The sequence below is a fragment of the Mus musculus genome, chromosome 14, assembly GCF_000001635.26.
Source record: "Mus musculus strain C57BL/6J chromosome 14, GRCm38.p6 C57BL/6J".
In the NCBI taxonomy this organism is placed as follows: Eukaryota; Metazoa; Chordata; class Mammalia; order Rodentia; family Muridae; genus Mus; species Mus musculus.
In genome coordinates, this window is record NC_000080.6 from 62,875,235 (window position 1) to 62,898,640 (window position 23,406).

At 42.8% G+C, this 23,406-nt stretch overlaps 1 protein-coding gene across 6 annotated transcripts in view; it reads left to right on the forward strand.

Moving 5' to 3' along the window:
* Wdfy2 (WD repeat and FYVE domain containing 2) overlaps positions 1–23,406 on the forward strand; it is a 123,849-nt gene that overhangs the window by 37,574 nt on the left and 62,869 nt on the right. For all 6 annotated transcript variants that reach the window (XR_003950859.1, XR_001781124.2, XR_383185.4 and 3 more), the window contains exon 2: positions 10,576–10,643. Coding sequence is in view for 3 of the 6 variants with exons in the window: in NM_175546.4 (NP_780755.2) it covers positions 10,576–10,643 (68 nt within the window). In the remaining 3 variants the exon portion in view is untranslated. The remainder of the gene's footprint in view (positions 1–10,575; positions 10,644–23,406) is intronic.

Consider the following 23,406-nt stretch of genomic DNA (forward strand, 5'->3'; position numbering starts at 1 on the left):
TCCTGGAACTGTGTTGAGGAGGCTGTCCTTGAACTTACAGAGATCCTCCTGCTTCTGCCTCCTGAGTGCTGAGATTAAAGGCGTGCTGTTCAATGCCTTTTCCCTGTGGTTTTTCAGGATAGCAAGACTTTTGTTTGTTGTTCAACCATTCATTCTAACTCATGACTTCATATCAAACATTGTCATGGAGGGCAGGGGCCACTCTTGTATGCTTACTTGACTAGAGTAAAGCTGGAGTTATTTATTGTCATTGAATTTCTTGGTTTATGCTTCCTTTGTACAGAACATCAGTTTTGCATTAAATTTTATCAGAAATACTAGTTTTAGTTACTCTAAGAAATACTTATGGGCTGGAGAGATGGCTCAGCAGGTAAGAGCACTGACTGCTCTTCGAAAGGTCCTGAGTTTAAATCCCAGCAACCACATGGTGGCTCACAACCATCCTTAATGAGATTTGATGCCCTCTTCTGGTGTGTCTGAAGAAAGCTACAGTGTACTTAGATATAATAATAAATAAATAAATCTTAAAAAAATACTACAAAAGAAAAAATAGAGAGAGATACTTACTTAAATGTGTTCAGTGCTTCTAGAGGGCAGATGTGGGTGGCAGGCAGACCCTAGGGGCTGGAGTTAACATGTTTTTGTGAGTCATGTGACATGGGTACTGGATCTGAGGTCCTGTCCTCATAATTAAACAGCAGCAAGTACTGTTCACTGCTAAGCCACCTTCCCAGCCTGTTGCAGTTACTTCCTAATCTAGGGGCTTGAGTGACTCTACCAGAAACCCAGTGCTTGTGTCTGTCATGAAAGAGAGCAGGCACATGTTCAAAGGGATTAGATTATGTAATGCGGAGTCTTGGATTATTTCATGTCACATAGTGTTTTGCAGTTGGGAGAAGTCCTTTTTCTAAGGATTTATGGACAGTGCTGTAGAAATAGACATTTTCAGTTCTCTCTGCTTCCAGGAAGCCTGTACCATGGTGCTCTGCTCTGCTCTGCTGTTTGCCACTGTCATAGAAGTATACTGAGAAGTTCTGATGTCTCTGAAAACTTAACATTTTCATTTCTAGTGGAAGAATTTGGTATTATGTACAAATTCCTTAATATATGGGTACATATATTAGATAATTAGCAGTAACAGGTCAGAGTCTTAAAAATATAACCCATGCAAGATTTGTCACTCTGTAGAAGCACAGAATCTGTTATCTAAAAGATATATTTGTCTGTGAACTACTTGTTAATATCAACAAAGGATATTAAGCCAACTCAAATTGCTAAGTGGATGGCAAGTGCTTAGTACCACTAGAATAAATGTCCAGTCCACTACAATTTTCTCATTTATAATTTCTGTACTCCCAGAAGAGGGTGTTTATACAGTTATATATAGTTGTTGATAAGAATCAAGAGCTCAGATAATCTGGAAGCAATTTTTTGTGAATAAGCTCAAACATATGCAAGACCCAAATATAGTGCCATCATTTGTACCCATTATGTAATGTCATCTGTCTGTTGTTAGTTGCAACTCGGTCACTTTGTGTAGGTTTCTTTTAGCTGGAGAAGTTCTTGGGTGCTTCTATGAAGTTGAGGGTTCCAGTCAGCCCGGCTTTGCTTTTGTTCCTGTGTTGCCTGAGAGCAGTGTAAGATAGGATAGTGGAGACTTTTTCAGATGATGCAATTAGATTTTGCACTGATCGCCTCTTTTTAAAGAAATCTTATCTCCAGACAGGTTTCCTTTGCCAGCAGCTTTTCTCAGGGTGGGGTTTATTGTTACTCACCAGCACACCTCAAGCTCACCCTTGAGACCTCCATTAAGCATCTTGAGCAGACTTTGCCGTTGCTTCTGTATTCAAACCAGTGTGCCATTAAATGGGTTCCGGGGGGCCTTCAGAGTCTAACAGACGCTCTTAGGGCTAAAACTTGGAGGTAAATTATTACAAACCTTTCCATGGCTTGGGTTTGGGATCTGTGGTTGCTTACTCGAGAACACATTGGCAGGGTTGGTTGGTTTGGTTGGTTTTGGTTTTTTGGTGTACACTCCTCCTTTCCTGGTATTGATGGCTTCTGTCAGGTCGTCCTCTGTCACACTGCTTCAACTCACTGAGCTGTCTGTTCTCATAGTTCTCTCTTGGAAGAGACTTTGTGTTTTGTTTTGTGTTGCCTATGTTTTCTTGTTTTTAAAATACGGGTTACTAAACCTGTTATAGTAAGCTTACAGACTAGAACAATTCCTTCTTCCTTCCTGTACCCCAGTTGTTACGACTGTCAAAGGCAGTATTTGGAAATATCCCCTGTCATGATCAACCGAGGTTCAGAAACTCTTTTTGTCCCTTCTTTCTTAGGGCATCATATCTAATTCTTCCAGCCCATGTTTCAGTTGAATTTAATGCTGCCCTGCTCTGCAGTGACCAAGTGGGTTCTGCTATCCACTCTCAGCCAGGATGGCTTTGGGCCCCTGGACTTGCTGTTGTATTCTGAATGCTATGTTATTGGCAACTCTCTGAAGATAGCAATTCTAGGAAGGTAGTTATTCCACTGAGTTGTATTTAGTTAGGTTTTTTAAAGACAGGATCTCTCTAGCTGGCCTGCAGTTTTGTACATAGATCAAGCTGGCTGTGGACTTACAGTGATCCTCCTGCCTCTACTTCCTGAGTGCAGGGATTACAGCTGTATGCCATTTACTTATTTGTTTTTATTTTTTACCACACATACCCACCTGCAGTTTTAAGTGTATGTTTTAGGTGACTTTACATAGATAACCAGCATTGTAAAGGCAGCAGCACCATTTCCTTCCGGAACATTTTCATCATCAGAAAGAACCTGAGAGCAGTTGGCTCCACGTGCAGATCTGGGGCACTGACAGCCAGGACACTCTGAGTCGATTTTCTTGCTGCGCAGTGTTCCATGAAGCTCCTCTGGAGCCTTCATTCCATGCCTGCCACTGTCCCAGGTAACAGGAATATACTGGCATGATAAAACAGACCATTCTCCTGACTGGGTGGAACCAGGGACAATATTTAAATATAGACCTTTCCTCCCTTCATGATGTCAGAGCTTTCCCTCTGGGCGGTGCTGATAAGCACAAGTGGCTCTCTTAGGGCCAAGGTTTCCACTCTTTCTTTTGCTGTGAGGGTTCCTGAGAGGACAGATGACACGGCTAATATCCAGGACTCTGCCGGCCTCTGATCCCTGTCACAGCACTCCTGCTCCTCACTGTATCAAAATACGTTTATTTCCTCTTTATTTTTTGTTTTTCTTTTCCTTTTATATATTCACTTAACCTTTTGAAAGCAAGTTCCCTGTGTTAAATACTGTATGTGGTAAAAATATCAGTATTATAACATGTAAATCCAGACATATATTTAAGAATTAAATATAAAAATACTCAAGAAAAATTTGCAGAGTTGTCAGAGGGCTCCTTGTCTGCCAGGTGGACAGCCTTGCTGATCAGTGCTGGCAGCTGATACCATGTCCTCACGGAGACTTGTGCAAGGTGCAGGGTGATCCTGGAGCTTCACTTTGCCTGAGGAGCCCCAAAGGCCTCAAATGGGGGTTCTTCAAAGAGAAGTAATATGCAGAAACACCACAAGTAGGAGGGTGTCCCAGAAGCCAGAAGCCCAAAGCAGTGAGGGTCACACCCACCACTAAAGTCAGATCACAGCTTGAAGGAACAGACCACATAAAGGCTAGATCACAGCACAGGGGCAGTTTGTAGACGTGGCTACTGCTTACTACCACGGCTACTCAGTAAAGCCCACGAGGCTTCCTCCAGGGCCCTGACTGACATCCAGGACTCTGGCCAGAGAACCTGCTTCTGTGTTCTAGTACTTGCTCACATTAAAACAGCACACAGTAGAAACAGGAAAAAAAAATCTACTTACGATATTGCCCAAAAACTGGAGCTAGAAAAAGTCTTAGCCTGTATCTACTTGTCCACAGCACCATTCCAGTTTACAGTCAGGGTGGCAGGGAAACTCAGCAGCACTGGGCATGCTCACAGTGACCCAGTTAGCAGAGCTGGACCAAGGGTTTATTCCTACTCCCATCATGGCACTTCCTGTAGGAACCCTAAACCTCATTGCATGAGTGCGGTTGTCTTCCTCGTGTGTGCACTTGTCATATGGGTCCCCTTATCTTCATTTTTAGGGTCTGTTTTATCCATTTAAAAGTACTTTCAAAGCTGACAACCATGCCACTTGCATGTGTTTTTTTGTAACCAACGTAAACTGTTAAGCTTCTCCCAGAACCTTTTTACTTTGGAGGAAGAGAGACATGCCTCAGGTGGTTAAAATGCCCAGGGGAGGTGGCTGTCATGTGTACACCTCCCTGGCTCCTGTGTGACTTCAAAGGCTGATAATGTTTGCTGAGCAGTAAGTAATTCCACTCAAGCCGGGGATGCCTGCTGGGCTGTAGCGCACTACATGTTTTCTTCAGCCACCAACAGATGGGGCCCGTGAGAGAGAGTTGCTGCATCTGAGAACATTCCGGTGTCTGTGAGTCAGCAAAGCTGTGTGTGAATCTTTTATAGTAAGCTTCTTGATTAGAAGCATTGAACTGTGTGGAAGAAGGGACCAGGGACTGAGTGGCACCAACTTGAACTGCCTTTATGCTCTGGAAGCTTCTGGGCACCAAAAATATATTGGGCATTGATGAAGATCGGATTTAGTTTATTTGCTGTGTGAGCTGAATGTGCCCTTAGGAATGGCATGGTGGTCAGAAATCTACTAAGCAAAGAGAGAGCTTTCTTCTTTAATCTTTCACCTACACTTTCTCAGAATCTCTGTAGTTGTCCTTTTCATTTGAAACATTTTGTATCCCTTAAACAAATTACTATAAAAACTACCAGAAGGCATTGCCTGACATCCCATTGCTTAAACTTTCCCTACTAGCAGATTGCTAGGGGGAGGTTCCTGGCCCGAGTATTGCTGCTGCAGTGACTAATCTATTGGAGAGGCATTCCCTAGAAATCCAGATCTACCACACACAATGGAATTTGTTCTCTACCCCTCACCCCAAGTTACTTCAGTGATACAAAAACAATTGTCCTCAGGGAAATGAGGCTCGTTGCCATGGTAACTAATGAAGGTTGCTTCATTCTCAGGCACATTTTTTAAAGCCTAGATTTCAACATGGATAGACCATTTTTTTCCAGTAGCTTAGCAACCTGTGGTACAATGTTTGTTGACACCCTTAGCCCTCCTTTTTCCTCCTCAGGAAAAAAAAAAAAGAGCTCTGAAGATAGTATTTCATTGTGTGGTTACTGTGAATTTGGCGTAGTTCTTAAGCATGTTGTTGACAGTGCCCTGACTTTCTAGATCTCAAATCAGGGCACATTCTGTGTGCTCTTCAGTGACCTACCCTGTGGTTTTCTTCCATACCCCTTGGCTAGGTGAACAGTTGATGCTATTCAGGGGGCCGCACAGCAGCCTTCTCTTTCTTACTTACTGATCTCAGCACTGTTCAGCCCAGCTCACACCTCACAATGAATACCAGGTAGGTGGACAGCCCAGATTGAACTGTCCAAGGTAAACACTGCCTTCCATAGAAATATCACTTACTAGTGAAAAGCGCCACTGCTCACAGATACCCACAGCCAGCCAGCATCCAGGGCTGATGAAACACTTCCCAACTGCTAAAAACCAACACCATCCTTGTGGTTTCAGACCCTTGGCTTGCTCTCTCCCTACCCCTCTTCCTCACCCTCTTGCTCTGTTAGATTGGGATTGATCAAGGCAACATGGAAATAAAAGGAAGAGTAAACCAACCTCAGCAGAACAGATGAAGAGCGCCGGTCTCTCCGTGGTAGTGGGGTCTATGGCTCAGGTACAGGGGCTTGCGGCTTTATAGGACAGAAGGGGGAACTTTTGCGGGGGAAGTTTTATCAGTGGATGTGTCCCTTATAGGTCCAAGGCTAAATGGGTTCAGCAGATGTCCTGGATGTTGGCTGTCTTCTCAGGCAGGTGCTCCTATCCCTGTGTGGAGTCCTTCTCTGCTGTCTCAAGTTCCTTGTTTTAGTTATTAACCCTTCACTGGGGATCTGGAGAGGGATTGTACAAGTTAGACAGTGTTCTGCCACTCAGCAAAACCCCCAGTTATTTTACCCCCCCCTTTTTTTGCCTGGTGTAAGTTGAAGTTTCTGGAGGTAGTAGGGGGGTGGCGAGAAAGCAGGGTTTGTGTTAGTGCTTGAATCACTGATAAATTTTTGTGACTGTGGATGGTTAGAATATTGCAGATCCAGAGCCAGTTATCTGGGGACGGCTTTTAAGTCTCTTTGAAAGTTTTTTACTGCCCACTTCTGTGTCTGGCCTGATAACCTTTGAACTAGCTCTTAAACCTTTGACACATACTATTTTTTTTAATGTTTTCACTAGCATATACTAATTATACATAATAGACATCATTGTATCATTTTCATACATATTCATAATTATTTTGCCATCTCTTGTCATTGTCTACCCCTTTCCTCTTTAAGCATCTTCTTAGCAGAGCACTAGCTTCCTCCAGTAAGCTAAGGATGTCATCAGTTTGTGGTTCCCACCAGTGAATTGTGTTTGGCCTGGCTTATGGCTTTGTTTTGCTCAGTAACTAAAAAAGCTCAAGTATTTACTGACAGTGTAGAACATGCTATTTGGTATAGCCCAAATTCCTGTTCACAGATTGTGGCCTCTCATGATTGGCTCAGAATAAATTACCCCTTATTCCTTTGAGGAGACAGCAGACCAGTTGCTGTAGGGTAACCAGGACTTTCCCTGGCTTCCCACAAACAAACAAACAATTGAGTTTTGTTTTTTTTTTTTTTTTCCTCTGGATCCTTATTCTAAGTAGCCTCTCCAGCCCTCTGGGCCCTTCTGGCTGGTCTTTTACACATTGCTGCTGCTCACTAGGACGCCCCCCTCCCGGGCTGTCCATTTGCTCCCCTATCAGGAGCACACTCCCATTCCCTCTCCACTTTGTCTGCCTAAGTTGGGACTCTGTACTCAGCATGCTGCCATAGTCTTTAGGCCTTACCTCACTTACTGTAGTCCTGTCACCTGCTGGGCAATCCCCAGGCATCCCTGGGCATCCGTGCAGCTCCTCCCCTCCTGTGTTCAACAGGGATGCTGTCTCCTTCCCCAGCACACTGACCTCTACTGGCTTAAACCTGCCTCGGAGGTCTTCTTTGCTTCTCTTCCTTCATCCCCTACACCACCCTCCTCCCAAAGCTCATTTATTTTATGTGTATGGGTATTTCATCTGCCAGAAGAGGGTGTCAGAGTCCCTGGAACAGAGTTACAAATGACTGTGAGCCATCATCATGGGGATGCTGAGAGTTGAACCTGAGTCCTATGCAAGAATCCCTGTTAAAAAAATAAAGATAGGGCCTTTGGGTTTTGTTTTTTTGTTTGTTTGGTCAAAAAAAAAAAAAAAAATCCAAAAAACAAAGCCACTTTCCCCGGGTAGATGAAGCTCACAGAAAACTCAACAGAGATCCTTCTGTTTCTGCCTCTGAGCTGAGATGAAAGGCATCAGTGACCATGGCTGGCCCTCCCTATCCTTTTCCTTTTCTTCCCTTCCCTGCCCTTTCATATCTTGATGCTGGGCAACAGCCCTTGGCTTTGCACATTGCTCATGCAAGCACAGGGATCTATATCCCTGACCGTAGTTGATAGTCTTCTGAAAAATGTTCTCAAGGAAAAAGGTTTGCACTTACTGTTAAAAACTTTCTGTATTGTTTTTAAAAATATGATTTCCAGAAAAATTAAATCCTGTGTTAGGTTTATTTTGCTTTTTTTTCTGGTGCCATTAAATAAATCATTAGGTTATTGGCTAGTGTGTCTAACACAGATATTGAATGCCATAATTTCCCATCTGAACTTTGACTTCACTTCCTAGGTTTTGCTATGCTTGCTTTCAATTCAGCTTATCTTACAGTGTTTTCTAATTTTCCTAACAGTTCCCCACCACCACATTGTAACTTTTTTCCACCATTCCTTGTGTTGCTGATTTTAGCTTCATTCCATGGTGGATAGACAGATGCATGTCAGATGTGTGTCCTGCCATTGAGGTATGGTGTGCCTGTAGATCACACTGATTGATTGTGTAACTTGGGCCTATAACTTTCTCTTTGATCCTGTCTAGTTGCTTTATCTGTAGTTGAAAGTTCTATAGGGATGCATTGTATTAGCTTGTGCTTGTCTTAATTTTTCCATCATTTATGGGAGAGGTTTGGAAAATACAGGTTTTAAGTTTATTTTTTTTGTAAATTTTTTTCGGGTTTTGTAAAATATGGTTTTGTACAATATTTGCCTCCTTTCCCTACCTCTTCCCAGATCCATTTCATTTTGTCTACCCACTTTGTGACCTCCACATCTTTTAAGCAAAACAAACAAAACCCCTTTTAAGACCAATTTGTGTTGCTCAAATATTCTTACATATGTGGTCTTCCACAGTGCTGGTCAGGTCTCCGAGGCAGCCTTTTGTTGTTTGTTTTGTTTTTGTGGGTTGTTCTTTCAGTTTCAGCTTCTCTGTTGGATTCAGTCTCCTAGCTTCAGGCTTCTTCTGTTGTCTGCTCAGTCCTCCTGGCATCTCTCTGATTGCTTTTGTTTCTCTAGTGGTTTTGTTTCAGTTACTGTGTTCTGCAATATTTCAACCCAATTTCCTTATATAATCTCCATTAGAAGGACTATTCCTGCTCCATTCTGACATTCTCATTCTAGTATTAAGCATATTCCAGACAGTCTACAGTAAGACCAACATTACACCTCTTCCTGGGCAGTTTCTGTCAGTTTTGTTCCAGGCCCCCAAGATGATCCATACTTTCTGTTTCATGTGTACTCTACAGTTTACTGTGGAGAACAGATAAGAATACAGTAATTCTGGAAGTCAGATTCTCTGGAATATAACTGTCTTACTTATTTTGTGGTTCTTTGAGGACTGTTTTTCCTGTGTCTGATCATTGAAAGCTCTTTCCTACTGTCTCTGAGCTCAGCCAACAATCGGGGTCCAATAAAGAACAGGAATGTTTCTATGCCAGTCATTTCTGTTGGAAGAATCTGCTTGGGAAGTCCTTCATCCCTGAAAGGGTCACGTTAATGTGCAGCCTGTGTTCTGGCCACTCACTGAACAGGCAGGTAGATCAGAACAGGCCTTCAGATTGTAGAGGACACGTTTCCACCCCAGCTCCAGCAGGCTACTTCCTAAAGTAAACAAGCCATTTGCCAGGACTACCTGCCAGACTGGAGCCTAGATGTTGGGAGTTAGTGAGTGCTGGAATTCAGTGACGTCCCCCCCAGCCGTCTTTTTTCTACTTCAGCACTTTTCCAGGTGCTGCAAACATTATTGAGGAGACCTCAGGGTCTGAAACTGATTTTATCAACTCAGTTCTTATCAACTCATTAGCAGTTGATGTGGTATGGGGACTGATTTCAATGTTTACCCCAACATTCTAGGATATCACTCCTGTATTGATTGCTAAATATAAAAGCTGAGCTGACCCTTCCCCTCAGGAGCTGCAGCACTTGGGAGAGAGGGCCCTGCTCCTCACCTGGGCAGCACAGTAGGACTGGCCCTGGTGCAGAGGGCACAGGTGAGCCAATCCTTAGGGCAAGAGGGAGATAGAGCTGGCCCCACTACTTGTCTGCCATAAGATGGCGTGGGTGTGGGTGTGAGACCCTTCCCTCCTTACCCCTCACCACCTGTGCCAGTCAGGAGACTGGGTGAACTGATTGTGGGTGAGCTGGTCTTGTCACTTTCCAGCTGAGTGGGTCCAGCATCTTGCCTGGGCAGTAGGGTAGAGCTGGCCCTGGTGGAGGGGGCACAGGGGAGTACCCCCACAACCCCCAAAGTTGAGAGCACAGGAGAGCTGGCCCTGCCACTTGTTTGTTGTGAGGTGGCCAGGGGGCCAGTGTGAGGCCCTCTCCCACTCTCCCTTGCCATCAATAGTAGCCAAGAGAAGTGACACTGGAGTCATGAGGTGGAGGGAGGGAACTAGCCCTGTCCCCCACTGGTGAGAATGGGAGAGTAGGCCCTGTTCCTTGACTGGGCAGCTCAGTGGAGCTGGCTCTGAGGACATGAGAGCAGGTGAGCTGGCCCTGCCCCCTCCTGATGGCAGCATTGGGTGCCCTGGCTGGAACAGTGTTGGAGAGTGTGCCCTAGTGGAGTGGATAGGTAGGGCAAGCCCGCTGACCAGCTCTTCTACCACCCAGGCCCAGAGCTGGGGCTCTGAGTTGGCCCACCCCCAAATCTATTATCATCTGGGAGTGGTTGTGATATGTTGGGTGTGGAGTGTTCCTGATGGTGAGAATGAGTTCTATTATTGGTTGTATCCCAGGAGCGGGAGACCTTGAGCCACACAAATGACATGTTGCAATGAACATTTGCAAATGAAGATATGTGGACAGAGGGATATACTGTGGGGCACACTGTGACATGCTACAGCTTCCAGGATGAAGTGTTTTCCTATAGTTTGTATGTGTGTATCCATATGTATGTATATCGATATATATATATGTGTATGTATCCACATGTATATGGATATATATAGTTTCTGAGTAAGACCCCAGTACTGAGATTTCATGTATGCCTTTTCTTCTGTTGCAGGACAGTTCGTGTTTGGTTAAAGAGGGACAGTGGACAGTACTGGCCAAGCATCTACCATGCAATGCCTTGTAAGTATCTTGGCCTTTTGAGAACCATGTCTTTACTGCAGTGGCCCTTCCTTCCCTGTTTACTTTGTTCTGTATTTTCTTCTTGAGTATCTAAGACTAAAGGTTGGGGAATCTTATTAAACTGGAAAGTGCCATATTCAATCACTTTCTAGTTTTCTAAGGCTCTCACTATGGAAAGTGAGGAAATTGTTTGGAAATTGACTGTCTGTTGGTAGGTTCTCATAAGAGGAATGGAGAAAGGACGCAGGCTGTCTGGTTACAGCAGTCCTGTCTTGTCTCTAACTTTGCTTTGGCTATTCTGAAGTCTCTGTTCTTAGACAATTCCAAGTTCTGTTGGGTGATTACATTTATGAAGTAAATTTGTCCTTGTGGTATTTTTAATCCTTTTTTTAAAAAAAAAATCAGGACTTGGAGCTTTGAGAGTTTCGTTCTCAAGGATTTGCTGGGGTTTGAGACACTCTAACTAGAAGTGGATTCCATTTCGCCAAGACCTACCTGAGGAATAGGTCCTGGTACAGATTGGTACAATAGTTGTACCAGCCTTGATGCCATCGATGTAAGCCATCAGGGCAATGAGGGGCTCAAATTAAGGGAAAAGGCAGTTTTCCATCTAGGGGGTCACAGAGCTGAATGAGAAAGGAGAGGACAGGACAGGGGTTGCGGGGGGAGACAAGGGGAAAGGTTTTCCAGTTTGCTTCCTTAGTACCAGTTCCTCTACAGGCGAGGAACTGGCCTGTTAAGTTAGGAAATTAGTTATAGTCTAGAGATTTTATTCTTTAAAATTAATAAGATTTCTTCTCTATATATTTTTCTGTAAAAAATTGTTTGAATTTATTATAGTAAACATCGTTTCTTCTTTCTCTCTCTTTCTTTCTGTTCTTTCTCTTTCTTTCTTTTCTTTTCCTTTCCTTTCTTCCTTCCTTTCTTCCTTTCTTCCTTTCTTCCTTCCTTTCTTCCTTTCTTCCTTTCTTCCTTTCTTCCTTTCTTCCTTTCTTCCTCCCTCCCTCCCTCCCTCCCTCCCTCCCTCCCTCCCTCCCTCCCTCCCTTCCTTCTTTCCTTCCTATAGGGTCTTACTATGTAGCCTTGGTCTGAAACTTGCTATGTAAACTGGATTGGCCTTGAACTCTTATCCTCCCACTGTGTGTGTGGGTGGTGGTGGGGCTGGTAATGGGAGTTAAGGCCTGTGTGACCATGCCCAACATTTCTTTAACTCTTAAGTAAAGATTTGGCACTATAGAAAGATCTCCATGGTTTGTTGGGCTCACACGCCCTTTGGCTGTCTGTAGTGAGTGTCTCATCCCAGCGTCAGAAGCATATGGAACTATGCCAAACGAAGCTAAGCTCTAGGTGGTTATGTTTATGCCTCTGGCAAAAGAGGGCTGTAATATTTTGTGTGTTCTTGAGTAAATAATTTATGTTTTATATTTTTTTCATACAATACATTTTGAATGTGTTTCCCATAACTCATCCTAGATCCTCCTTACCTCCCTACCCACTCAATTATAAGTTCTCTCTGATTCAAGAAGTATAACAACCTCCTCCAATGAAAATCAAAATAAATAAGCAAAACCCAATAAGACCCAAAATGCCAAAACAAAACCAAAAGCTTCCCCAATACACATACATAAAACAAGACCAAACTTGTGGAGTTCATTGTTAGCCACTGCTACTGGACATGGGCCGGCCACAGAGTAAAATATAGTCTACATAACAGTAAGATAAAACAAAACGAACACATTAGAGCTGGACAAGACAAACAGAAGGAAAAGAGTTCAGAATCAGAGACTATTCTTTTATACACTCAGAAATTCCATAGAAACACTAAACTAGGGACCATAATATATAGGGCCCGATGCAGACCAGAGCCGGCCCTGTGCATGCTGCTTTAGTCTCTTTGAAATCATAAGAGCTTTGAGCATGTTGATTTAGAGGGCCTTGGCTTTTTGTTTAAATGTTTTTCCATCCCCTCTGGCTCTTACATTTTTTCTGCCTCCTCTTCATCGGCATTCCCTGAGCCTTGAGGGGAGGGGTTTGATGGAGACATGCCAGTAGGCTGAGAGACCCCAGAGGTTTCTCACTCTCTGCACAATGTCTAGCTATGGGACTCTCTATTTGTTCCCATCTGCTGCAGGAGGAAGTTTTTCTGACAATGCTGAGTAAGGCACTGATCTGAGTATAACAGGGTCATTCAAGGTCATTTTACTGAGTGAGGTACTGATCTATGAACATAACACAGGGTCATTAGGAGTCATTTTATCACTATTTTCTTTTTAAGACCAGTAGTATTTAGTTTTACCCTAAGGTCCTGTACTATCTAGTCTCTGATTCTTTTTTTTTTTTTAAATATTTATATATTTATTTATATGACTACTCTGTCATTGTCCTCAGACACACCAGAAGAAGGCATCTGATTACATCCCATTACAGATGGTTGTGAGCCACTATGTGGTTACTGGCAATTGAACTTAGGACCTCTGGAAGAGCAGTCAGTGCTTTTAACCACTGAGCCATCTCTCCAGCCCCTAGTCTCTGATTCTTAGTCACCTAAACAGTGTTGGGTGACTAAGTTCCATCTCATGGAGTGGGCCTTAAAGTCAAATCATACACTAGTTGGTTCCGTTCTCATAAGCTTTGTGCCATCGTTGACCTAGTATATCTTGCAAGCAGGACACCATTGAGATATGAGTGACTGGCTTGGTATCTTAAGTTTTTCTTTGGATAGCATGTTGAATATGTTCCTGATTCAAATATGCTAAACCCATAGGAGTGAAGGCTCTGTGTAGGCACCAGTTTAACTTCTCCATGTTTAATGAGCTCTGTAGGTATTGCCTTTAGCCATGGGGTCTTGCTGTCAGTTTATGGAGAATAATTTATTTATCTTGGCAATAGCCTGGGTGGTTTGGAGATTTTTCCTTGGAGCCCCTTTGGCCAATAACTCAGGTATAACCCAATCTTTGTACTGGAAGCTTCTTTCAGTGACAAAAGATGGCCAGTTGAGACTGCTTCCCCCATTATTTGGCAATATCATTTAGATTGCCTTCTAAATGTATATATTTTAGGAAGCATTTACTGTTTAATCTTTTCATACTACCCCTCAATTGGTCCTTAATTTTATCTGGTTCTTGCTGTATTCTCTCCCTCGTCCCCACTTCCCGTCTCCTTCCAAGTTGACTCTCTGGTTCCAGTCCTTCCTCCCTCATAACTATCAATTTTATCTCCCTTTCCTAATAAGATCTATCTCTACCCTCTAGTTTCTTACTCTATACTGGTCATCTGTGGTCCTATGGATTATAACCTGATTTTCATTGACTTAACAGCTAATATTCACATAGAAGCACACAGCATGATATTGGTACAAAAGCATGTTAATTAATGGAATCGAATTGAGGACTCAGACATAAATTCACACAGATGTGGGTACCTGTTTTTGTTTGTTTGGTTTTGGTTTTTTTGTTTGTTTTTTGGGTTTTTTGTTTGTTTGTTTGTTTTAAATAAAGAAGCCAGAAACATTCATGGGAAAAATAATAGCATCTTCAGCAATGGTCAAACTGGATGGCTACATGTAAAAGAATACAAATAGATCCATACTTATCACCCTGCACAAAACTCAACTCCAAATGGATCTAAGGCCTCAACATAAGACCAGATATACTGAACCTGATAGGAGAGAAGCTGGGAAATAGCCATAAACTCATTGGCACAGGGAAAGATTTTCTGAACAGAACACCGTTAGCACAGGCATCAAGATCAACAATTAGTAAATGGTTCCTCAGGACACTGAGAGGCTCCTGTACTGCAAAGGGCACCATCAGTCAGATCAAGTGGCAGCCTACAGAATAGAGAAAGATTTCCACCAACTACACATCTGGTAGAGACCAATTATTCAAAATTTATAAAGAAATCAAAAATCTACATATCAAGAAAGCAAATAACCCAATTAAAAATTGGGTACAGATCTAAACAGCAAATTCTCAATAGAGAGAACTCAGATGGCAGGAAAACACTTGAAGAAATGTTCAACATCCTTAGCCACCAGGGAAATGCAAATCAAAATGTCTTTAAGATTTCATTTTACACCTGTCAGAATAGATAGGGTCAATAAACAAGTGACAGCTCATGGTGGCAAGGATGTAGACTAAGGGGACACTCCTCCATTGCTGGTGGGAATGCGAATTTGTGCAGCCCCTATGGAAATCAGTGTGGCAGTTCCTTAGGTATTAGTCTACCTCAAGATCCAGTCCCACCGCTGTCGGGCATACACCCAGAAGACACTTTATTCTACCGCAGAGACACTTGCTCAACCATTTTCATTCCTGTTCTATACATAATAGCCAGAAATTGAAAACAACCCAGACGCTCCTCAACTGAAGAATGGATAAAGAAAATGTGGGTACTAGCTAGGCTGTGGTGGAGCACACCTTTAATCCCTGTACTTGGAAGGCTGAAGCAGGTGGATCTCTTTGAGTTTGAGGCCAGATCTACAGAACAAGTTCCAGGACAGACAACCCTGTCTTGAAAGTCTAAAAAGAAGAAAAAAGAAAATGTGGTTTTCACACAATGTAGTGGTATTCAGTTATTTAAAAAAGAAAGAAAGAAAGAAAGAAAGAAAGAAAGAAAGAAAAAAAACTGAAATTTGTAGGTAAATGGGTGGAGCTAGAAAAAAAATATGTATTCACTTATGTATATGTGGATGCTATTTCTTAAGGCTATGATTTAGAGAAACTAAACAAAACAAACCATTTTCTGTGATTTCGACTTGGTTTTCTTCCTCTTCTTTCATACCTATGGTCTTCTCATAGTGTCCCTGATTTCTTGTATGTTTTAAGTCTACATATATAAGTGTGTGTGTGTGTGTTTGTGTGTGTATTTAACATTTTCTTTGTCTTTTCTTCTCTGTTGTCTTTAGCATGCTAAGTTGTCTCTCCCATGTCTTGTAATCCCTTGAGATTTTCATTTTTAGTTTGTGCTTCCTTCTATTTCTTTGTTAAATTCCACCTTCACATCTTGAACTGATTTCATTATGTTTTTCAACTGTTTGTGTTTTTATGTTATTCGTTAAGGCATTTTTTTGTATCCTCTTCAAGGTCCTTGAACATATTTATAGTTGGTACTTTGAAGTCCTTATCTTGTGCTTCAGCTAAATTGCTTTTCTCAGGGCCTGTTACAGTGAGGTTGCTGCTTTCTAGAAGAGGCATGTTGTCTAGACTTTTCATATAAGTGTTTCTGCACTGAGATCTAGACACTGGAATTACAGTGTTTGAAGTTATGATATTCTTGATATTGATTGATATCTGGTGTCTTCTTTCTTGAGGGTGTGTTTGGGTCTGAATCAAGAGGCAGAGTCTCCAGGTGACAGAGGTGTGCTGGACATAGATAGAGGCTTCTGTGGGTAGGCTGCAGCAGGAGTAAGAGCCAGTGTAGAGAGACCAGAAAGAAGGATGGGAAAGGTACTAAAGGCTGCCTTCCTGAGTTCCAACCTAGTTTGGCCATTGGGGTTCCTAAGACCTACAGACTGTTATGCTATGGCGGGGATGTTTGGGAGCATGGGGACAAAGGAAAACTTCTGATTTTCTTTTCTTTTCCAACTTTAAGTAAAATAACCAGTCTTTGCTCTGATCTTGCCTGTTCATCAAACTTGGCACATAGCTGCCAAGAAGAGGGGAGGAGAGGCTGTAACTGAACAGGGATTTGTAGCTCCCGGTGTTGTGCAGAGCAAACAGTGGAGACACCTGGGCAGTATGCCATAGTTACTGAATAAACATCTGTGTAATGGTGGAGTCTGTCTGTCTTAGGGCTTTACAGATGTGAACAGACACCGTGACCAAGGCAACTCTTATAAAGAACAACATTTAATTGGGGCTGGCTTGCAGGTTCAGAGGTTCAGTCCATTATCATCAAGGCAGGAACATGGCAGCATCCAGGCAGGTATGATATAGGAGATACTGAGAGTTCTACATCTTCATCTGCAAGCTGCTAGCAGAATACTGGCTTCCAGGCAGCTAGGGTGAGGGTCTTAAAGCCCACACCCACAGTGATACACCTACAACCCACAAGGCTACATCTACTCCAACAGGACCACACCTTCTACTAGTGCCACTCCCCGGGCTGAACATATACAAACCATGACAGACACTAATAATAGATATGATTTCCCTAAGAGCATCATCAGCTCTGTTTCTGTAATAGTGGCATATTGGCTTTGAGGAGTAAGACTGTTAGGTATTTGTACAGTCTTCTACTGGGAATTAAGACAGACCTACTTTTATCCTCAGACAGTTTTCAGCATCCCCTGAACAGTAATTGGAATTGTGCTATTGGATTCTGCACAAAGCAACTGGGTCAGAATCTTTGTTTTAGTAAAATCTCTAGATGATTTCAGTATGCATTAAAGTTAGAATATGGTCTTCTAATGTGTTGTTAAGCAATATATACATGTTTAAATGAACCCAGTGAAGCCTTATGCAAATACTGTATTGATTTAAAATATGTAAATATAAGCCACTTTGTTAGTCAAATATTTATGACATGTCTAGTATACCTTGGCCACTGATGTAAGTGCCAAGGATGTGCAGATGAAGAGGATTCATAGGGCAAGGCGATTTCTGAAATGTTTTATTCTTAGATGCTTTCAGTACGGCACACAGGTTAAGGGGGGGCGGGCATGTGTACGTCCTTCATAGTTGTCAGTAATGAAACCTACTACATTACATGCGTACTTTCATCTTGAGTCTTTAAAAAATAAATAAATAAACGAGATTACTCAGTGCTGTCCCTAACTAATGTTTTTGTGGCATTGGTTACACAATAAGTGAAAATGAAAGAGAATCAAGTGAATGGCTACAAACTGTGTGCTACAGGCATTTATGACCATGTTCTGTGTTTATATGAGAAGTAGTATTCCAAATGCAGAAGGTGGCTTTTTGACTTGGTCCTCTAGAATAGTCATTACAATATAGTCATTGTTGTGTTTGGCAAGAGAATAGATATTCTGTATCTTTAATAAGAAGTTGAAGCTTAACACAGGGGACCAGGCGGGAGGCTCTGGGTGAGAAGAGTGGTGAGGCCTGAGCTTGGTGCTGGGTACCCAGCAAGGCAGTGTGTGAAATGCCGAGTGACCTAGAGAAGTGACACGCAGGAGAACAGTGAACAGCAGATGCACTGTTATAAATCCCAGGCACTGTCCATGCTAGAGTTCCTAGTCCTGTTCTAAGCTATCCACCCAGTCAACTGAAGGAAGGACGCCAAGAGGATCCAGCCTTGTGTAAATAAGGTGGTTTCCCCACCCCACCTCCGCCCAATCTGGCTTTCCCAGGAATTTGGCACTTTGACTAGGAAATTGTGGTCTTGGTCCTGTTCCGAACCCAAAACTGGCAGCATTAAACCCAAGAGCATCTAGACATTTGTGCATGAAGATGCAGTAGGAGCTGAAAGCAGAAAAGGATGAGCCAGGCAGAGTGAGGAGAGAGGAAGCCGTGTGATAATGCTGGGAGGGAGGCTCCCTCCTTCATCCCCCTAGGCCAGTCAGAATCCTGGCAGGCTCAGGCTGCTGGCCTTCTAGGGGCACCCACATGAGCTCACACTAACCTAGCTCTAGCTACAAGTATGTGGCAAGCCTTGGGGCTCGTAGAATACTTCCCTTCCTGCCTGTCACACTCTCCTGGACCTCTGTGACCTTTAAATAGAAGGGCAGACTCATGGCCTATAGTGTTACATGTTTCCATGGACATGGTCTGATAGGAGGGAGGCCATGTAGATATGGAGAATAGAAAAGAGTTGTTTATCCTCCTTCCCCTTTAGTTTCTTTGGACACGTTGTCCACCAGATGTTAACGTTTCTTCTGGCCACGTGCAATGTCCAGAGGATGTGGAGGTACAATACAGCAGTTGGTTTCTGCAGTCATGATGCTCACACTGTGTGAAGAAGGCAGGTCCTAGGTAAGCACTCTCCCAATTCATTGAGTGTGGGGAATTGCAGGCTGGTCTCCAGTTGAGCTGAGGTCTGAACCCCGATGGTCATAATTCACCTACATGACACAGTAGGCGTTCCCTCATGCTCCTGGAACTCTGGCCCCTGCCTAAGGTACCACCTCCCACAGTCCCCACAAGAGAAGCATGGTCAGTAGTCATGTAAACAATGGCTCAAACTTCTGACCTTCAGGCTAAACTCCTCCCCAGTTACCTAGCAACAGTGAAGACCATAAAAAGGGGTGCTCAGCCTGCACATCACTCTCTTAGTCCTTTGTCCTCTCATCTCTCACTTCTCTCACCTCTTCCCTTTCTCTTTGTCTTCCTCTCTCCTCTCCTCTCCTCTCCTCTCCTCTCCTCTCCTCTCCTCTCCTCTCCTCTCCTCTCCTATCCTCTCCTCTCCTCTCCTCTCCTCTCCTCTCCTCTCCTCTCCTCTCTTCTTCTCTCTTTCTCGCTAGACTTTCCTCTTCCTTCCTTCCCCCCTCTCTTTCTCTTTCTTTTCTACCTTCTCTCTTTCCCCCTGCATTTCTATAATAAAGCTCTTAAACCATAGAGTGTCTCTGCACCTTCTAGAACCGCTGCGCCACTCTCGCCAGTGTTGGGAACTCCTTCCCTCATCCCTCTCTCCTACAACCCTGGGGCTTTAGCAAGGTAGCTCTGGGGTCCCTGGTCGGGGCTACCCCTTTTCCACCCCCCCACCCCCCCACCCCACTGCGTGGGCCAGGCATGCTCACCTGGGGCCTAGTGGAAAAGTGTCCGGCAGCTCTGCCTGTGTCTGCCTGCCCAGAGCACAGGAACTCTGGCTGGATGTTAGGCCCCTTTACCTCCCCCACTTCTCCCTGGGCCTCCCTAGGGTCCCCCTTTATTTTTGTTCCCAACAATTGAGGACTATAGCAGAAGTACTGCATAAGGGCCTGGTCCCTGGTGTTCCCAGAAGAGCGTTTACTTAAACTGTTTTCAACAGAATGCTTGCATATCTGTTCCGGGAATTGAATCCAGGGTGGTGTGCCTACCTACTGAACTATACCCCTAGAGCCTCTAGAGAACTGAGGGTGTTTGTTGCCTTGTTTTGAAGGCAATAATACACACATATATACATATACATTCATGCATATATACATACGTATGTATACTGTATACATATTTGGGCTAAAGAGAAATTGGAACAGATATTTTTTATCTGCTCCCCTGGTGTCTCCATGTTGTTGATGCTAATTGCTGTGGTAGTATCAGCTTACAGCCTGCTCAGCTGGGGCCCTTCTACTCACATTTGTTAGTTGTAGAGGGACCTTCCTCAGGGTCCAAGATTGAGAGTTCATTACAGCTATACATGTGTTTTAGGCTTCTAGTGGAGGTACTATTTCATCCACTATATTCCCATTATACCACAGACAAAATATCACACGGAAGCCCCGGGTATCCATGGTTGAGATATTTTAGATATATCTACCAATTAGCTTTTTCACTCATGTACTTAAGACAGAAGACAGGCAGGGAGGAATCTGATGCGTCAGCCACAGTGGCAGGTGGTGGAGATGTGAGAGAATTGGGTTCACAGTTGGCGGCCCTCGGTGCCAACTTCTCCTTTGGGAATATGGGACAGGTAAACTACCTTGGTTGCCAGAGATACAGTGACTAGAGGTCAGGAGGGTGAAGGCCTTGTGCAGACCAGTTGGAGGTCTGGAGGCCATGTGGAGTCTCTTTTTCAGGCCAGGCAGGTGGGAGTTAACTCCTGGGTATTTATGAATTTATCCCCAGGACAAAACAGAAGCGCTCCCCCCCACCCCCAACAACAACAAATACAAAGATAGGCCCATCACACAAGCCACTCAAATTACTTGTTTTGCCATCTGTCTAGCTTGCCCTGGGTCTTGAATGTGAGTTTGTGTTAGAGCATTCAGATTTTACACAGGTGCAGTCACCTTGTCACCCTCTGCTCAGCTGACAAAGCATAGGAGCCTGAATGCTTACGGAAATACTGATTTAGAACCACCTGTTTCTCAGACCTAGTCAAGGCCTACTTTCAAAAGAGGCTGACTGTGGTGGGTGGCTTGATCCTTCCCAAAGTTCTGAGTTGCGCACTTGTAACCCCTCTTCGTAAATTCACTATGCCCTCAGCTTGTACTTACATGCATATCAATGTGAAATTCTCTGCCGCTATTTTTTTTAAGGGAATAAGATTTTATTGTGGTCAATTTGAGTGACCATGGCCCCAGAAGCCTAGATCAAGGTTACCCCAAATTCCATGTTCTCTTGTGGGAACAGTTTTATAGTTTTACAGAACAAAGTCACAAATGAAGTCAAGTTTGAAATATGTTGGTGGGTACATCAAAGTTGCAGGTACAGCAAGGTGGGAACTTTCCTGTAGGCCCAGTGCACCCTCTGATGACATTCTTAGCTCACGGGCTGACGGAAACTAGTGGGCTGTAAGATTTTTATCTCTTAGTCATGGGAGTGGAGAAGGAAAGACTGTTCCAGGGGCTAGAACTAGTCCAAGACAAGGAGTCACTATAATATTGCACCTTCCCCAATTTTAGATTTGTAAAAAGATAAATGTTGCTTGATATTTTTAATACTGGCTGATTATGCTATGGGACATTTCAGATACTAATTAGGTAATGAAACATCAGTACTTAAGGCATAAGTCGTCATGGATGGTGTGGTTACTAGAGATAGATATTCTTTATATAATTTACTTAAGGAGGGCAGCCCAAATCATTGGGTATTAATACTTAGATCAATGAATTAAAGTTTAAATTGGAAACTTTTGTTTTGCTTAGGTAAAGTACGCTGGGTAATAAAAATTTATATGTATATATACATATATATATACAGATATATATACACATATATATTTGAATATATATTCATTTAATTTATAAATGAATTATATATATACATATATAATGAAGAAACTACTCTTGCAAACATTAGTTTTGTATAATGTGGGGCTTAGTATAAGCAAATTGGCATAACACAAAGGCATGATGACGTGAAAGTACATAATATCTTCATTTGGAACTTCATTAAAACCAATATTAGTATGATTTTATCATTTGAAGTATACTAGGTAGAATGGTAAATACCATAATTTTTAAAAATCTAATCACAAAATATTTAAGAAACATGAACAGATAATGTTTAGCTTCTCAGGGTCCTCCATTGTCAGTGTCGTTGAAGATGATGCGTAGATACAGAATTTCCCAAGTCTGCAGGAATGTGCTCTCAGATGGTGGGAGAAAGCCCCTACCTCCCAGGCAGGAGTGAGTTAGAAGTTCCTGGATGCTGTCCTGAGCTTTAAATCAGAAAAGTCTTTGAGGTGATGGTTTTTTGTTTTTTGTTTTTTTCTTTTAGTTGATAAAATCATCTGGGTTTTTTTTTTTCCTTTGAAAAAGGCTCTAATTTTGAACTCTAGTTTTCATTGATAAAAGAGGGGAGGATCTGGAAGGAACTGGGGGTCGGGAAGCTATATAGTGAAAAGTCTTACATTAAACATTTTTCTATATAGTAAAAATATTCTGAAGAAATCATCAAATTTTGTTACCCACTATATAACAAGATAAAATTAAGTATATATTTAGAATCTTTTTTGGAAGAAAATCCTTATTAAAATGTATGTATAATGTTCACTTTTATACCTTAATAAAATCTTATAACTGGTAAATGTTGTTTTATGTAAATAACTAGTATTTTAAGATTTTTAAAACATTTAATATACTCAAAGGTATTATGTAATAGGTTTTAAGATGTTTAGGGTAACCACATTTATAAAGTAATAGTATTTATCAGGCCTTACTATCTGATCACAATAGTTAAATCTGAATGTGTGCATGCACTCAATTTGGACATGCCAAAAGCCTAGTGATAATTTAAGCACAGAACAAGCATGAATTGTAGAAAATGGGAACTGAAGTGGCCATTGTTTGTTATCTTTCTGATACAAATAACATGAAAGCAACAGAAAAACACCGGAGACAGTGATCATAAACATCTGTGACACAGCTGCATGAGAGCGAAGGGTAGGAAGTGCATCGATAGGTCTTTTCCGATGAGAAGAGGCGGATTAGCACACGGGGTCAGCAGGTGAATATAGACTCAAGGCTCCCGCTGTCTCTCTGTAAGTGGCTGCGGAGGGGAGAGTTGCATGCTTGTGCCCCAGCCTGCATTCTAGGAGTTAACTCGATGTTACCACCTATGCCAAGTCATGCCTGACCTTTTCCTCAACATGCATGCCAGTTAAAAATGTCACAAATGGGAAGAAAAAAAAGCTGAGATGTATGTGTCACATTGGGAAGTGGGGGACAAAGAGATCCAGCAGAGCCCCGGACTCCATCTTTAGGGTCCTGAAGTAAGCTCAGAGTTTAATGAGAGGGCCACGCTGTTCACACATCCAACCAGTCCTCGGCCGGTGCAGTTACTCCTGCTGCTGTCTGATCGCTATTTATTTCTTACTTTCATCCTGTAAGGTAGCTTGACACGTTGTTAGAACTGTGTGCACTCTTTCTTCTCTGAAAAGGAAGAGGTATGGAGGGGGTGCAGTAAAGAAACCATCAAAATAGCTGTTCACCTGTGGACTTCCAGTTTAATGAGAGACTTTTGTCAAGGAAGTAATGCAGAGAGTAGTGGAAGATGACAGTTGGACATTTTAATTGGACATTCCAGGTGGCCTCTGGATGTGTATTCACGAGCACACCCACCTGCAGACTCATGTAAAACTAACACTCTCTCTCTTTCTCTCTCTCTCTCTCTCTCTCTCTCTCACACACACACACACATACACGATGAAATAAAATGATGAA